The sequence below is a fragment of the Oryzias melastigma genome, linkage group LG17, assembly GCF_002922805.2.
Source record: "Oryzias melastigma strain HK-1 linkage group LG17, ASM292280v2, whole genome shotgun sequence".
In the NCBI taxonomy this organism is placed as follows: Eukaryota; Metazoa; Chordata; class Actinopteri; order Beloniformes; family Adrianichthyidae; genus Oryzias; species Oryzias melastigma.
In genome coordinates, this window is record NC_050528.1 from 24,748,460 (window position 1) to 24,766,000 (window position 17,541).

The window sequence follows — 17,541 nt, forward strand, 5'->3', positions numbered from 1 at the left end:
GTACATGACTGCTGTCAAACACAAGGAAGGACACAGAACCAGACGGTCACTGTGGCTGCCTGTTGAAACCCTGATGTGGATTTGCAAATGCTTTAAAAATTCTTTTTTTGTTGTTTTTGTTTATTTTAACATGTTTATTATTTTCCAAAATTAAGTTGAACTCCCTTTTGATGTGCTTGTTAAAAAATTAAATTAAAAAAATCCACAGAGGGGCAACATTTAAATTTAGTTTGAGATACGTCACATTTTTCAGATGTTTGAGTTTCATCTGTACCAGCAGGGGGAGCTGTTGGCCTCCGGTAAACCCACTTCTTGTATTTACAGAGTTTCTGTGCTTTAGTGTAGATGGTTTAAAAAAATATATACATATATTATATACTGCAGTATTTAAAGCAAACACCCCCCTAAAAAAAAAAAAAAAAACTATGTCTTTATCCACCCATCAAACACCAGAGTGTTGCTCCTCAACACTCACACACTCTTGAGAATTATTTTTTCAGTATCATACAGACAGAGACTCTACACCAGCACTGTGTGTTAACATGATGGAGAATATGGCAAAAAAAAATTAAATTAAATAATAATAACTTTTTCTTAGTCTTTACACTAATTGCCTTTTGTAAGTCTGAATTAGTGTCTAAAAAGACTGTAAGATGTAAGATGGTTCTGGTTCAGAATCCAGCTGGGACTCTTCTGTGTGCATGTGTCAGAGTGTGTTCTCAGACAGACAGGCGACCCGTCCAGGGCCCAGCTTGGACAGGCTCCAGCAACCATGTCATTCCAAAAGGGATTCAGTGGGTTAAAAAACATTGAAGAATGGAGAATGAAAGGTTAAAAAACACTATAAAGGACAGTGGCAAACATCCATATAGGCTCCATTCACCTTTTTGCGTACATGTGATGCTCTAGTTTCATATTAATTTGTCTTGGCAATGATAATAACATTTGATCTTGTCTTATTTTTGTTATTTATACCTTAGTCAAAAAGAGAGTTCTTCAAATGTTCATTTTGACTCTTGAAGTCAGCTCCTTGTCCTAAAAAACTGCAGGATCACCCTCATTTTTAGGTCTGAGATATTGTCGTTTTATTGTATTTTTCCTTTTTTAAAAAAAAATATTTTTTACATATGTATTTAAAGATTCACCAGAAGAGGACTGTACTGCATTTAATTTTGTTGTAAAATTTACAAGGACAATAAAGTTTTTAAATTGAATTGTCTTGCAAACCAGCTGCTGATCAGGTGAAACAAGAAAATAAAGAGAAAGTCCCAAGCAATAATAATAAAAATAAAATGCATATTTACCTACATTCTCTGCCTTTAAACAGTAGCTGCAGGTGACACCACCAGACCATAATTTTCTTAAAATATTTGTCCTTTCTCTTCTGAATCCATGACCTTGACCATCATTTTGTGACCTTTCTAATGTAGAGAAAATGCTCCCCCAAAATATTTTTTCCTGTCAAGATTCTGCTGTGAGGAAACTCATAAAACATGCAATAAGATGGATCCCTCCAAAATAAAAGCATTGGTTTGCCATGGTTTAGAAAATAAAGTCTCAAAAGAATAAATTGTACGAAGTTATTTTGTGTTTTATTACCTAGAAGAGTCAAAGTGATTTCTCATACCGCCATGCACACATGAATGCTGTCAAACACTAGCTAACAACCTGTAAGCACCAGAAGCAACGTGGGGTTCAGTGTCTTATACCAAGGACACTCCATCACACAAGCAAACGGCGGGAATTGAGCCTGGGATCAGAGGTCGACCGCTCCACCTCTGCACCATGGCTGCCCCCCAAAATGTCCTTGATAAAGTCCTTCTTGACCTCATATTCTGACAGTTATTTTCATTCTTTGTGCTTTTTCTCTTTTTATTTGACATTTGGGTCTAGATAAATAAAAAAAATCAAATAAGTACATTATAACAAATAAAGATGTTAGGTTTATTCTTAAATTTGTGTTAGTCTGCTGTTTACTGCCATCTAGTGCTCAAAGCGCATGCGTCGTCAGGTTTGAGGCCTGTCCACGATGACAAGGGTAAATCCCACCAACGATCTAACAATAACGGTGTTGTTTCCTCGCACAGCTGAACCTGATTTCCGCCCCACCCCTCACACAGACTGAGTCGACTGCTTTTGATGACCTTGTCGTGGTCGGATGAGAGCGCATCTCCTGCAGGCGCAGATGTTGACCCGCGAGAGGTTAAGGCAGAGTGGCACAGAACATTGCGCATGAGCGCATCCACCAGCAGCCTCAGCCTGCAGTGACAGCCCGGGACCAGGCGTCACGCTCTTTTTTCTCCTCCTCCTCCTCCATAAGCTGTGCAGACAAGATCTATCCCTTTCAGGACGCTGCAGTGTCTCACATTGTGGTACGCAAAGTGACATGGCGTGATCCTGCGTGAAAATGTCGGGAGAATTTACTGCCGTGCGCGGGGATGTGGGGAGGGCGCGCGTCCTCTTCCGTTGCAGCGATGCGCAGCCGTGCCGCATGACTCACGACGGCGGAGATGGCGCGGATGTAAACAGGGGGCGGGCTCAGGTAGGCCTAACCTGCACCTGAGTAGCCAATGCCGCGACGCCTCTCCCCGCCCCCGCTCCGATCCCTTCGCTTCCATTGGTCCTGCGCCGCGTCGATGCGTCGTAGCACCGAGGCGCAGCCTGGCAATTACATCGCAGAAAAAAAGAGTAGAGGGGGTGGGGGGTGAATGATTAATCTGTCCAAGGCGAATTTCTGTTCGGAATGAGAACACGTTGAAATTCAAGCGAACCCCCCTTCCTCCCCGTCCCCGCAGGAGAACGCGGTGTTGCTTTTACGCGCGGGGAGCGTGCGTGCGCCGCCGGAGCAGGCGGTGCTTGTTGTGTGGGATCGTGCCGCGGCTCCTTCGGCGCTCGTCTTTGCTGCTTTGATCTGCGCGTCGTTTCAGCACTGGACAGCGACCGGGAGCGTCATCCTGAGAGCGGCAGAAGGATCCTGAGGCGGGGTGAGGTGCCAGCGACACATCCACCGCATTCCCCGCTGCGCCGGTTTTTTGTTTTCATTGCGCATTTGTGCGCATTAAATCTAGCCCTCACCTTTACGCGCATATATTGATTGTGATTTGATTGGTGCGCAGTGGAGACATGGAGCCTCGCTCACCAAATGCCCTTGACAGCCAAGGCTTCGTGCGCTCCGTTGCGCGTCTGTTTATTTTTTAATGTAACAAATTGTCCTTATTTAAAAAAAAATCACTTTCTTCTTTCTGTACAGTCGCTCCGACCCAATTGGCTCGGGGCAATGCGCGGCTAGGAGACTCCTCTATACACCAACAGCCGCCACTGTAGCCCTGGACTAATATAGCAGCGCCACATCCCCCCTCCCTCCCTCCACTCGCTGATCCCGAGTCCTCCAACTAAAGGCACCATGGGAAATCGTGGCATGGAGGAGCTGATCCCGTTGGTCAACAAGCTGCAGGATGCCTTCAGCTCCATTGGTCAGGCCTGCAACCTGGACCTGCCGCAGATCGCGGTGGTCGGCGGTCAGAGCGCAGGGAAGAGCTCCGTGCTGGAGAACTTTGTTGGCAGGTAGAGTTTGACCATCACCGGAAATAGGATAATCCTGTCTTCCTTTAACCTTGAGCGTGACATAAGGAGTATTTGCAGTCGGCACAGTTCAAACCATCTTAAAGTCACAGCAGAAAAATCTTCGTTTATGAGTCCCGGACGCACAAACACAAAAGGCTTTTATTTGGGTTACAAAAGCACCTTTGGGGATTTATTTTTGCCCTGTCAGCTGAGCAAAGCTGACCCCAAAATATCCACTTTTGTTACTTCTAAGCAAAACACACTCCCTTTCACTTATGTGTGTGAAACTGGCAGCAGAAAGACTAACCTATTTAAAAACACCCTCCTCCTACACGTGCAGCAGCTCCCATTCTTGGATGCCCACATGAATATTCATAAAGTTGCCCTGGAATTTGCCTCTGCCAAAGTAAAGTGTGCTTTTTTTTGGATGTTACAAAAGAAAAAGTTAAAAAGTCAAACCCTTTTGCCCACATTTTTGTATTTGTTCACATTTGCCCTCCATTTCTGTGACACTTTTAGCAATTTCACCACCTCCTAATTATGTAATTCTTTCTTTTTGAATCATTTGTACAGTTTGGAAGGGTCTGCGTCAGACAGGGTTCTCAAATTCATACCTTAGTGCCACTTAAGGCAAAGTCTAGATTCGGTACGGGGTTCCATTTGTGCCAAAATATGTTTTTGTGTTTATACCTTTGGTCCACTGTCTACTATGTCTACTGAACGAGTTTTTTGAACATTACCTGAGGGCCGCAAATGGCCCACGGGCCGCCAGTTAGAGACCCTTGGCGTAGAGCATGGCACATGGGAAAGCAGGGTTCGTTTCCTACACTAGACGAGTCTAACTATGGGTCTGGGTCTCCCTGTGCCCGTCCCCAGCCCAGATAAAAACAGGGTTTTGTCAAGAAGGGCATAAAAATCCTTGTCAAACTAAATGAGCAGATCAGTAAATGTAGCAACCCCTGAATTAAGGTATATGCCGAAAGTTGAAAATATCTTTTGAAATAATAATAATAATGAAAATAAATTGGTGGATGGGATTTTTTTTGCAGGTCCAAAAAAAGCTTAAAAGAACATAATGTTCCTTTAATGTGTCAAATATGGGTTCTGTGGGAAAGTTTTTAAAAAATAAAATAAAAATCAGAAGAAAATGTTAGTTATCTGTGGGAATTATTATGTTTTAAAGATTTAGAATAAGGCTCTCAAACTGGTGGGGCATTTGTGGCCCCCAAATTAATACCTTTATACGAAAGTTCAATTTCTACTAAGCAATATCTTCTGCATGTCCATGCTTATTGATGATAGCTTTGTATTGACTTTGTGATGTTTCAGCTTAAAACTTTACATTTGCTATTGTCGTAGGATCTGGTCATCAGAAAAGTCCTTAGCAACAGTAGCTAGCGTAATTAGCTCCTGTCGTTTCACAGGACACACACAAGATATTGTTTAGTGGTACATGGACATGAACAAATGTAAAAAAAAAAAATGTGTTCAACAGACATAGACAGTGGATGCAAAAACATTATTTTGGCACAAATGGAACCCCGTACAGCCCAGACTCTGCCTTCAGTGGCCCAAGGTGAATTGAGTTTGAGAACCCTGATTTAGAAGCTTAATTGGGAAAAAAAATCAGATTTATGCACTATAATAGTTGCACACCAAACGTACTTTAAAAAAAACTTTTTTTTAGTATGATTTCCTTTTTAGTCACTATTTCAATATGTCCTCTTTCCATCCGTAGCTGTGATGCTGACTAATGCTCTGTTTTCTACTGGATGGTGTGTCAATATCCTTAGAAGGACTAATTAAAAAAAGACAAAAACACACATTTTCACTTGTGCATGTATGTGCACAAACAGACACACATTACAGCCTGTAACTCTGTGGAAAACGCTGAAGTCATTGTTTCTTAAACGAGAGGAGTTGCTGTCAGAGATGCAGCTTTTCAGTGTGACCTGCTCTGACTCGGGTCAGGTTGTTCTCTGTGGTTTGAAGCTGCAGCTCCAAACTGTTTTAAATTGATACTCCTTTTATTTTGAAAACCAAAGAAAGCTGTGGTGACTTTATAAGGAAATGAAGATTGTCAGACTTGACAGAAAAATAATTATTTGACTCTGAACTCCTCTTCATACATGTTGCATAATGTCACCACTCTGTCTGTCTGCAGGGACTTTCTGCCCCGTGGATCTGGCATTGTCACCCGCAGGCCTCTGGTTCTGCAGCTTATCAGTTCGAATGCTGGTGGGTTTGCACACATTTTAACACCCACACACACACATGTCACCGTGCACAGTGCTCAGGCTCACACGTACACCCCCCCCCCCTCTCGCCATTGAAATCATTCTGCCTTTTTCCTCTGCATCTCTAATTCTTCTATTGTGTTTCCTCCGGTCAGAGTGGGCTGAGTTCCTCCACTGCAAAGGGAAGAAGTTCACAGACTTCGACGAGGTCCGCCAGGAGATCGAGGGGGAGACGGACCGCGTCACGGGCGCCAACAAGGGCATATCGCCCGTCCCCATCAACCTGCGGGTGTACTCCCCTCACGGTACGGACAGAATTCTTCTGCTTTCCCTCGCTTTAACACCTTTTGTTGAGAGACCGAGACGAACTGTGAGTCATCAGAAATAGCTGGTGGGTAATATTTAAAACATTGGATTGTGAAAGCAACAAAAAACCTCAACACGAGATACCTTAACCATCTTACTCCAGTTAAATATAAGCAACAAATTGATAGACGTCACTTTAAAAAAAACAGTTTTTTTAGCACAAACATTTATAAACAGGAATTTTTAAATTCTAACTAGTTTTTCTGCAGATGTGGTGATTTTATTAGTGTTATTGATCAGTTTTTTTTATTAATTATTGGTAAAGCTTTATGCGTTCCCAGTAGTCTTTTAAATATAATTATGCAGTGTGTTTAAATATAATTATGCAAAATCAAAAAACCTGTCGTTTTTCTGACAAAGTTTCTGCAGAGCAGCATAAGTTCTTTCAAAATTTCCCCTCTGTTGCCCCAGAGCAATCCCGCCCCCTCTTACCTTCACCACTGCCAATAGCTCAAAGCAAGGAGCTTGTGGCAAATTTTCTACGTCGTGAATAAGCTCTTTTTCAAACTGCTTTTTTCGCCTGCTTTTGATTCACAACAATTTGCATAAAGAAATTCTCAGAAATGCGTTTTAAGCTTTATTTTTACTTTAATTATGTTGACCATCTTTAGAAAAATGCCACAAGATCATGTTAGAAAAAACATTTTTATCAAAAATTGATTTATAGCTTCTGCTACAAACTCAGTTTCACAATTGTGTGGCAATAAAGGGTGCATGGCAACGTGGTGATCAGCAGTCTTTCCTCACTCTGGAAACCGTCCCAGATCAGTTACTGTCTGGTGTGCATCATTTACTATCTGGTGTGCATCATTTACTATCTGGTGCACATTAATTTCTATCTGGTGAGCATCAATTACTATCTGGTGTGCTTCATTTACCATCTGGTGTGCATCAGATAGTAAATGAAGCACATTAATTTCTGTCTGGTGAGCATCATTTACTATCTGGTGCTCATCAGTTACTGTCTGGTATGCATCATTTACTTTCTGGTGCACATTAATTTCTATCTGGTGTGCATCATTCACTATCTGGTGCGCATCAGTTACTGTCTGGTGCACACCAGATAATGACTTTTTTTTGTTTAACTTAGATTTTTTTTCTTTGATGTCTCTATAGGAGTCTATAAAATTGTACACCTGAAACTCATTCCTAAAAGTTTGGATTTAAAGGATCGCTGTAAACAAATTTGACCCCAGATTTGTTTTTTTTTTTTTGTTTGTTTTTTTTACCACATTTTAGTAGCATTCTAAACCACAGATGATAATAACTTTTCCCTTAAATTCTAGCATCTCTGGCTCTATAAACCTCCAGGCTTATTTGATTTTAGTAAGACAAAAAAAAAATTCAAAATTTTAACTTAATTTATATTAAAAAAATCTTTTTTAATAATGTAGCTTTTTTTCGCTCATTTTTAGAGTTTTATCTCTTATTTGTAGGAATTCATGTCATCTTAGTCTATAGTATAAAATTATGTATTATTGATACTTTTATCTTTTTTTTGTAAATGTAGAATAAAATCCCGTCTGAAAAATCAATGCTTTGATTGCTTTGTGCTTTGCATTTACTGGAATTGCTACACTGTTTTTTATCTGGTGGACTGTAAAGCACTTTGGTGAGCTGAGGTTTGAAATGTGCTCTAAAATAAGTGATTGATGGAAACCGCCCGAGCCATGGAAACAGGGATTTGTTTACAGCTGCTGAATTTTGTGTTGTTTTCCTGTGTTGTCATTCTTATCAAAAAAAAAAAAGGTTGACACATAAGAACAGATGCTTGTTATATTTCAGTCTGAGACAAGCTTCATCTTGAAAAAGGAAAATAAATGTCTCCATCTCCCTCTCCTCACCTTGCATAGCAGTTTCAGGTTACATTCTGGATGCATTTGTGGACTGTGTTGAGTGACGGTGGTTTTACATGCTCCAAGCTTATGTGGCTATTTTGGACGTGATGGTTGGGAGGTTTCAGGAATCCCGCCTTTACTCTCTGAGGTTTTTCTGGACTCTTATAGCAGTGGCATAGATTCAATACCTATTTACTCAGTGATTCTGAACCATGTAGCATTTTAGGGTGAATATGAAATATTAATAACTCCAAATATAATTGAAATTATTAATTTTATTAATTGAAAATTGTATCAAATTAACCTCGGGGCACCACCTTCGTAATGAAGGAAAATATTACTCATTTATGATCATCTGCTACTTCTAATAATCAATAAGTAATAATTAATCAGTCTCTCACTTCAGTAGTAAGTGTCTTTACTCTTTGAAGGGACGTCTTCAATGAACTTAGAAAATTAAGAGACAAACAACGACGGTACATCAATGATTATTTATTGTATAAAATTGGATTAACAACAGGATTATTGAGTATAAAAGCACAGAATTGATTATAACTTTCAGAGGTAAAAGATAGAAGCAAACTTTCAGTAACTAGCAAAAATAATAAAGAAAGATAAAATAAAGAATAAAACAAAGTAAAATTATGTAAATTAGGCTAAGGATGTGTGTGTGTGTAAATGTATGTTCTAAGATGGAATAAACGTTTTAGGAGAGCAGAGAGGAGGTGTTTATAATGTGAAAAAGAGGAATTTAGCATCTAAGATTCTAAATGAGCAGACAACTAACTCTGACCACAAACAGCAACTTTTTGGAGCAGGAAAAACTCCTCACCGCGGTCTGAAAGTCTGGTACCGTTGGATCCAGCGAACCCAGGTGGAGATCCCCGTTCGTTGCAGAGCTCCGAGGTGTGGATCTGTCCGAGATCTCAGCCAGGTGCAGGAGTTAGAATCTTGACCCAGGGGAAGATTCTGTTGGTTCTGCTCAAGTTCTGTTAGCTTTGTCTCAGGTGGTCGAGGATAAGTTGTCCACAAAAAGGTAGCAACCAATATTAAAAGTTTCAAAGCTGGCCGGGCTAAAAAAACGTATTAATTATTTGGTCGCTAAGAATTAGAGAAAAAGAAAAATTAGATTCTATACGAAAGTTAAAATGACTTGAAAGTTCTATTTACGAAATTAATTGGAGAAAAAGGTTGCACAAAAACTCTAAGCATACGCAGAAGTTTTCTCCTCTCGGAACTTCTAAAATGTTTAAAGTTTTCTCCTTTGTTCTAAGTTCTTCGTCTGTTATCTGAGTCTCTAGCTTGTCTGTTGTAGCTTGTCTTCATCTACTCTTCATCTGTTCTTCATCTGATCTTCTTCTCATTCTGTTCTGATCTGTTTCTGTTCTTTTTCTGTTCTGAACCTCATTCTGTGTGTAACTGAATCTAACCAACTTCTTTCGGCCCTGAGAGTGGATTTTTCACAGGGATTGGCTGAGAGGTAACCAATCAGAATGATTGGAGTAAAATTTACGACCTTTCCTAATTTAAATGATCTCATGTTACCTGATCCTGTGTCTTTGGTGCAGATATGAGGTCTTAAAGAAAAACACTTCTTAACAAGAAAAATAAAAGAAACATTATACCCTTTTTATAAGAATGTCTCATTCTAACACGTGACAAGTAAGTTGATATCACATTTAAAAGATGATATATATAAAAAGAATTGAATAATAATAAAAAAAAAACATATATGAAACCAAAATAAAAGAAAAGGAAGAAAAAGAGAAACTCTTTATCTTAACCCTATTTCACATAAACATGCATCACTTTTAGGTAAAACAACAAATATGAGTGTATTTAACTTGAAACAAAGAAACAAGGAATGCATGTTTAACAAACATTTGGTCCACTTCAAAGTTTTTTTTTTTTATATATGTGGCAGAGAAGTTTCCCATCGCTTTCAGGGAACCTGCAAAATGTCACATGTCAACGATTGTAAATTTTGTTGATTAGCTTCAAAGAGAGCTTTGTGAAGAAAATGGGATGTTTCTTCGCGGGATATGCAGTACCATCACCCGACCATCAGATATGGCTCCAGATGCAGCCCTCCTGCCCTCCAGAGAGGAGTTTTATGACACCTGTACCGGGATGTGAATGTTATCTTCCAGGGTTCTAAGACAAATGGTTTCTTGTAGGGGAGGGGGAGTCGACACTTTAATTAGTCAGTTACTTAGGGAGTGAATTCTTGTTCCAGGGTCTGGAAACACAAATTGTTCCATTTGGGGGCCTTGACTGCTACAACCAGTAAGAGAAGAATAGTAAAAAATTGTGTTTTTGATGTTTTAACATGTTTTGTGTGGCATCTTTCCAATAACAGAGGACATATATTACGAAAATTAGGATTAAAAATCCATTTTGGAGTGTTTTTTTAAATACAAATTGATGTGAATCAGGAATAGATGAAAAAATGCATTTTGAAAAAGATTGAATTTGTGATCGGCTGTACGACAGGACAGAGATTAGAGTTATTAGAGTTTGTGTCCCTATAGGTGGGATTGTAAGTGTGTGATTGTGGTTCTGCGACAGACTTGCGACCTGTATAGGGTGTGCCCCACCTTCGCCCAACAGTTTCCGTAGAGCTGCAGTTCTTAAGTCTTTGTTGAGATTTTTCTTTTCCAAATATTAAATTGAGGGAGGGAGAAACTGGTGAAGGGAGGGGTGCTCATTCTGTGTAAATGTAATTTTCTCCTTTTGTTTATTTGTTTTTTACCACTCTGTATTTTATTAGATTTTATGATAAGTGCTTTGAGCTTCTTTTGAATGAAAGGCGCTATACAAATAAATAAAGTTTGAAGTTTGAACAGTAGCCGAGATAGGCTCCAGCAACCCCATGAGTATTTATTATGCTTTTTTCTGATGCATCCACACCAAAAATGATAAATGAACTACTGCTGCCTTACAAAAACTATGTTCTAGGATTGAGCCTGGCTTTTGATTTAGACTAAAATCAGCACAATTGTAATTAAAAATTGATCAAAAGATGACCAGAGTGGGACTTTAGCATCGTATCTTTAGACATTTGCTTTAGCATTTTTATTTAGCTGATGATTCAAACTTCTGAGGCTATGCTAATAAGTTCCAACATGTAACAGATTACTGGTTTTTCTGTTGCTAATATCCATACAATTAAGATGACAAAGTTTAGTTTATTGAATTGTAGCAGAGACTTTATTTTTTTTTTCCCAGGAAATCTTTTCTATATGAAGTCTTCCATTCTCATTTTCCCCCGACCAGTTTAAATCAAATGTTCAAAATGTTCCTCGTCTGTGTGGGTGAAAGAAACACGATTTTGGGTCAGAGCAGTCCTTACACATCGTCTTCCTCTGATCCACGCAGTCCTGAATCTGACCCTCATCGACCTGCCGGGGATCACTAAGGTGCCTGTCGGGGACCAGCCCGCCGACATCGAGCAGCAGATCAGGGACATGATCATGCAGTTCATCACCCGAGAGAGCTGCCTGATCCTGGCCGTCACTCCGGCCAACACCGACCTGGCCAACTCTGACGCCCTGAAACTGGCCAAGGACGTGGACCCTCAGGGTAAGCAGGAAACATCTAGGGCTGGGTTGATAAAATCGATTAATTGATTTGAATTGATTAAAGCTTAAAAGATCAATAATTGATCCATAAAAATAGAGATCGATCCGACACGTGAAGCTGAAGTTCGCTAGCTTGATGTTAACGTTTAATGGAATTTCTCATTGGATGGCTAATGCTAACATACATTTTTGAGTAAATGAACATCTTTATAGACTCAGAGAAAATAATTTTCCAAACTCTTTTAAGGAAACATTATTAAAGTCACCATTTGTGGTGTAAAAAACAGTTTTTGCTCATTCTTTGCTTATTATTCTTGAAAAGAGCGTACTTCTATAGCGCGATCGCCACCTAGTGGCCAAACTGAAACTTCCTCCAGGAGAAGCAGAACAATGTTTACAATGTTAATGATATGAACATTTTTGTTAGAATTTCTCCTTTTGAGAAACCATGTAACAATGTATGCTATTAACAATCTCATTATTTCACTAATACAATTTACAGTATGTCAACTGTATCAAATTAATATGAAAATCTTCAAAATATATAGTAGATTATGAATGTATTTCTAAACAAATGTGTCTAAATGTGTAAACTCAAAACTGAATTGAATCGAATTAAATTGAGAGGATCGAGGAGAACAAATATAAAGAGATAAATCATTAATTCTTTTGAAAATATTAAATATAGCATCAAATTGGAGTAAGGAATGAGGTAATCTGACGGCTTTTAGAGTGATGATTAAAGTGAAATTGTTCCTTTCGGCTACATTTTTTCATTTTTTTTTTCACAAAGGTCTGAGGACTATTGGAGTCATCACCAAACTGGATTTGATGGATGAGGGGACAGATGCTCGAGATGTTCTGGAGAACAAGCTGCTGCCTCTTCGAAGAGGTGGGTTAATTTGTCCGTTTCAATCACGCTGTTGCTGTTTTCTCCGTGGGTTCATGTTTTCCGTGGCTTCACAGGGTACATCGGAGTAGTCAACCGCAGCCAGAAAGACATTGACGGCAAGAAAGACATTAAGGCGGCTTTAGAAGCTGAGAGGAAGTTCTTTTTGACCCATCCGGCGTACAGGCACATGGCTGAAAAGATGGGCACTCCTCGCCTGCAGAAAGTGCTCAACCAGGTGCTTATGGATTCACTCAGACTTTCCTTCTCACTAAAATCATTCATAATTCATTTCTCACTTTGAAATTTGTGGGTTTATCGTTTACGTAGCAACTGACCAACCACATCCGGGACACGCTGCCAGCTTTCCGAAGCAAGCTGCAGTCCCAGCTGTTGGCTATAGAGAAAGAGGCAGAAGAATACCGGGGATACCGGCCCGATGACCCGTCTCGTAAAACCAAGCAGCTGCTGCAGTCAGTATCCCCGTTTTCTCACAGTTACACTTGTATCAGGTTTTGTTGACAGAAAAGAAAAATCTGGGAAAGGAATGTCTTCCTCTCTGCCCTCATACTGGATCACATTTTTAGATCTCCAGGATGTCAATCCCTCCCTTATAAACTGTTGCCTTTCAGGATGGTGCAGCAGTTTTCGGTGGATTTCGAGAAGAGGATCGAGGGCTCTGGGGACCAGGTGGACACGGTGGAGTTGTCTGGTGGAGCCAAAATCAACCGTATATTCCATGAGCGCTTCCCTTTTGAACTAGTCAAGGTGATTTACCACCAAAAAAGCAAAACAGACTTCTTAATGTTATCATTCAAAGCCCACAAAGGAGCAGCAAAAGTAATACAGTCAGCTTATCTTAATTATCTACACTTTTCCACCTGCCCAAATGTATGCAGTAATTTAAAAAGCTTCAATAAAATTCAAACTGATTTGTTTCTTTACCTTCAATACAAGCAGTTTTTGTCTTGTTTGTTTTGTTGCCAGGTCTCTATTTATTAAGTAATTTTACCATGAAGTCCAAAGCTTAATGTTTTACTTCCATCTGGCTGGAGTTTAAGCCTTATTTTTTAGTGCTCAGTGCATTTAGGGTGGATGGAAATTTGCAAACAGACAAGAAATTGCTGTTAAGAATAGAGAAACTATTCCCCCTCTGTGAACCCTGCTAGCACATTAACATAAAACTGGATTTTTATCAGCTGTTTTTTGAGAAGTAGTTTTTTTTGTTAGAGGGAACAGTAAGAAAACCTTAAAAAAAAAGTATGAATCATCATTTTAGAGCTTTTGGTTGATCAATTGATTGATTTAATTTCTTTTAAGCTATAAAAAAACAGGGGAATAGGAATGAAATTACATTACAATCTCAAATTAGTTCGACTTTTTTTTTATAAATTGCTTAGAGAACTAAATCTTGAAATTATACAATTGCTCAAGAAAATATGTGAACCCTTTGGAATTACTTGACTTCATGCATAAACTGGACACATGATTGTGTTCAATAAAACCATGAAAACATAAATTGCTGTGATTTTAGCAAGCAATGTTTTTTCATCATTGTGATTTAGATTGAGATAAAAAACACATCATGTGTCCATTTCATACAGAAATGAATACTTTCTCTTGCAACTGTAATTGTTCCTTATTATAAATCTACTGAATCTATTAAATATGATGGTCAAATAGGGTTTGATTAGTTGATTGAAATGGAGAAGGAAGAAACAAACTTATTTTTAACCTAACCGCCTATTGTGATTTACTTCTTTGTTTTATTGTTAATTTTAACATCTATTTAAAGTTGTTTATGCACTTTTACTTAAAGAACACATTATTTATCAATTATGAAAGGTTCTTGTTGCTTATTATCAGAACATATTAAGGCAGACATGGAACTAAAACAGAATTGTTATTAATTATCATCAGTAAAAAATATTTTCACAATTGCAGAGATTTACCAAAAATGGATTGCTTGCTAATTATTAATTTTAACAGATAATACGTTTTTTTCTGTCATTTTTAGTTTCAAATCAGAAGGAAAATTTGCAATTTTGACCTTTATGTCATCTTTATTTTAAATATGTAGAAGACGTTTAGCTTAAAAAATCATGACATCCTCCTCAAATCTATGTCATAAACGTATCCTAATGCATAGATAGAACAATCTTTTAACATGCAGTTTTGTAAATTTCAGATTGTGAACATCAAATGTAGAACATTTTTCCTTTGCGTGTGAAAATAGGAAGGATGAATCAAAGCCTATTGTTGCAGCCTGCTTCCTGCAGGGCTCCCACTGCTCACACAGGCTGTAGCGCCAGCTCCTCGCCGACTGGCTCAGCTCTGGTTGTCTGTTCTCCGCTCTGCGTTCACCGCGGATTCCCCGCTCTCTCTGTTCTCTCCAGATGGAGTGTGATGAAAAGGAGATGCGACGTGAGATCAGTTATGCAATCAAGAACATTCATGGTATTAGGTAGGGCTTCTCTTCCTGTCTTTTGGAATATGTTTCTGCCCAGTTCAATCGTGGATCTTCTGCAGTGTCACACGTTTTTTCTCCCCAGAAAAAGCATTAAAAAATAAATAAATAAATAAAATTAATATATATATATATATATATATATATATATATATTTTTTTTTTAGAAAGTGAGGTAGTTTTCAGTCTGTGCTGCCACACTTCTATTGTGATATTTTTATAGAATTGGCTAATATCCCAGAGGAAATGTTGATGCTTAAATAAATCTAATAATAAAGTATAATCATTGGGCAAATATATATTTAGAAAAACATTTCTCTGTGATTTAGATACTTCTTTTCAGACCAATGTTGGGCCTTCACTGAAGGCTTTGCAGGCCCTGAGGGGACGCCACTGATGAATGGTATTCTAAAATTAAAGACCCACTTCAATTAAACTTTTTGGTGTTTTTAACATCTTCTTGTGGCATTTTTCTCCTAATGGAGGAAATATATTAGGAAAGTTAATCTTAAAATTTCATTTCTTAGTGTTCAAATCTTGGTGACTCAGGAGCAGATGAAAAAAATGCCGGCAAAAGCTTGATGGTGTGACGTAGATATTACTTCTCCATTCTAATACATCCACTTGAAGACAACTAGATCCACGTATTTCTTCGATTTCCTCATCTGAGGTGACATCTGGCTCAAAAGATGGATGTTGGGAAGTAGAGGCGGGGTTGCTCCGCCTCTACAGTCACGCCCACAACTTAGAGACATATTTCTAATGAACTACTGCAGAAATGATGTCCTAGAAAGAAACAGTGTAAAAAAAATTGGCTAAAAACGGCATCATCATAATTAAAAGACCTCTAGGGAAAGAAAGAAGGCGTAAACATGTGTTCACTTTTTTTTTTGTCCAGAACTGGCCTCTTCACTCCAGATATGGCGTTTGAGGCGATCGTGAAGAAGCAGGTCATAAAGCTGAAGGAGCCTTGCATCAAGTGTGTGGACATGGTCATCCAGGAGCTGATCAACACTGTGCGCCAGTGCTCCAATAAGGTAACCCCACACCTGACAGCCTGTTCGGAACTCTCGGGACAGTCCTGAAGCAGATCCTGAGCGGCTTTTAAGATCTGAAGATGAAGCAGATGTTGTTGTTTTTAGCTGGAATGCTTCCCCATGCTGCGGGAGGAAACGGAGAGGATCGTGACGTCTCATATAAGAGACCGAGAAGGCCGATCCAAAGACCAGGTGACAGATTTATTTGTTCTCAAATCTGTTCTTTTAACAGGTAAAGAGTTAAAACGTATAATCATGTTGTTTCAGCTTCTGCTTTTGATTGATATCCAACTGTCCTACATCAACACCAACCACGAGGACTTCATCGGCTTTGCCAAGTAAACTTCACTTTTTCTCTAGATTACAATGACAAATCCTTTAGTGGTTTGGAGGATCCTCTTTTCCCACTTTACCTGGTTCTCTTTTCTCTGTCTTTTTCTTGTTCTTCTCATTGCTGCATTTCCGCTGCTTGCAGTGCTCAGCAGAGGAGCAGTCAGACTAACAAGAGCCAGAGTTCAGCAGGAAACCAGGTGAGCCTTTCCTACACGTCTTATGTTCAAACAGCGGAGCTGAAATGTGAGGAAATGCATCCAAAATATCATTTACTTTGACTTTTATTTCAGTTTTACTGCAAACATTGAGAACCCAGAATATTTCTTCTCTTGTTGAAGGGAATATGTACGTCTTCTTTTGAAGAGTTTTTCTCACTATTAGACATCAAAGGGTCCAGGAATGAGATTTTTTTAATTCTTCCTATATGTCACTGTTGTGGACAGCATTCAGTGTCTTTACTTTTATATAGGGATTTCATTTGAGCTCAGTAGATATATTCGTTGTATGATGATCCCATGGACTGTATAGTGCTACGTTCACAACCATTGACTGTTTATTGACTGGACAGCTTGCCCCTCCCCCCTCGTGCTCCGACGTAAGCCAGAATCCCATAGACTTCTATTGAGAAATAGATTGTTTATTTTTCAGTCATTTTATTTGTCAGAATAAACATTCTTGCTCTAATACCTTCTTCTTAAAATTTTCTTTCTAATCCTATTTTTTTTTAAAGATATTTTTTCTTTATCCCAAGTTATTCAAGTTATAAAGCGACCAATCAGATCCTTCAGTAAAATAATGTGGTACCCGTTGGCCCCGCCTCCAACGTTTGACTGACAGATTCTCCCGAGCCCACATTCAGTGGAAGAGGTTTGAACTTCAAACTTGTTTACTCATAATTGGAAATAGTAGTTTCTCTAAAACCATGACACAGACTAACTTGGACTAATCTCTGTTGACTGGTTTCAAAATGGTGGCAGACGTATCAGGAAGCCACGGTAACGGCTTTGGACCGATTTTGCGAGGGGCAGAGGTAAGGCAGTTTCTATGGGGGACATTAACACCTCACTTTGTCCAGTGAATTAATATATGTTCACAATGCACGTGTGAAGTGCATTCAAGAATGCTAATAGACTGTCGCTACCCAATACTAGCACATGTATGACAATTAGAAGAGGTTAGATGCAAAATGCTGAATGATGCAAATCTGGTGAATCTTACTCCAAACATAGT

General features: G+C 39.0%; 1 protein-coding gene across 2 annotated transcripts in view; it reads left to right on the forward strand.

Moving 5' to 3' along the window:
* The first annotated feature begins 2,231 nt into the window (after positions 1-2,231).
* The window catches only part of dnm3b (dynamin 3b), a 32,034-nt gene continuing 16,724 nt past the window's right edge, over positions 2,232-17,541 (forward strand). The window contains exons 1-14 of one of the 2 annotated variants that reach the window (XM_024273243.2): positions 2,232-2,372; positions 3,251-3,564; positions 5,729-5,802; positions 5,957-6,106; positions 11,384-11,587; positions 12,380-12,478; positions 12,553-12,713; positions 12,806-12,948; positions 13,108-13,243; positions 14,872-14,939; positions 15,840-15,978; positions 16,084-16,170; positions 16,246-16,316; positions 16,454-16,508. In XM_024273243.2, coding sequence (XP_024129011.1) covers positions 3,404-3,564; positions 5,729-5,802; positions 5,957-6,106; positions 11,384-11,587; positions 12,380-12,478; positions 12,553-12,713; positions 12,806-12,948; positions 13,108-13,243; positions 14,872-14,939; positions 15,840-15,978; positions 16,084-16,170; positions 16,246-16,316; positions 16,454-16,508 — 1,548 coding nt within the window. In that variant the 5' untranslated portion in view covers positions 2,232-2,372; positions 3,251-3,403. Of the gene's footprint in view, positions 2,373-2,635; positions 2,985-3,250; positions 3,565-5,728; positions 5,803-5,956; positions 6,107-11,383; positions 11,588-12,379; positions 12,479-12,552; positions 12,714-12,805; positions 12,949-13,107; positions 13,244-14,871; positions 14,940-15,839; positions 15,979-16,083; positions 16,171-16,245; positions 16,317-16,453; positions 16,509-17,541 lie in introns of those variants that run through there. The other variant, XM_024273242.1, reaches the window with a different exon arrangement.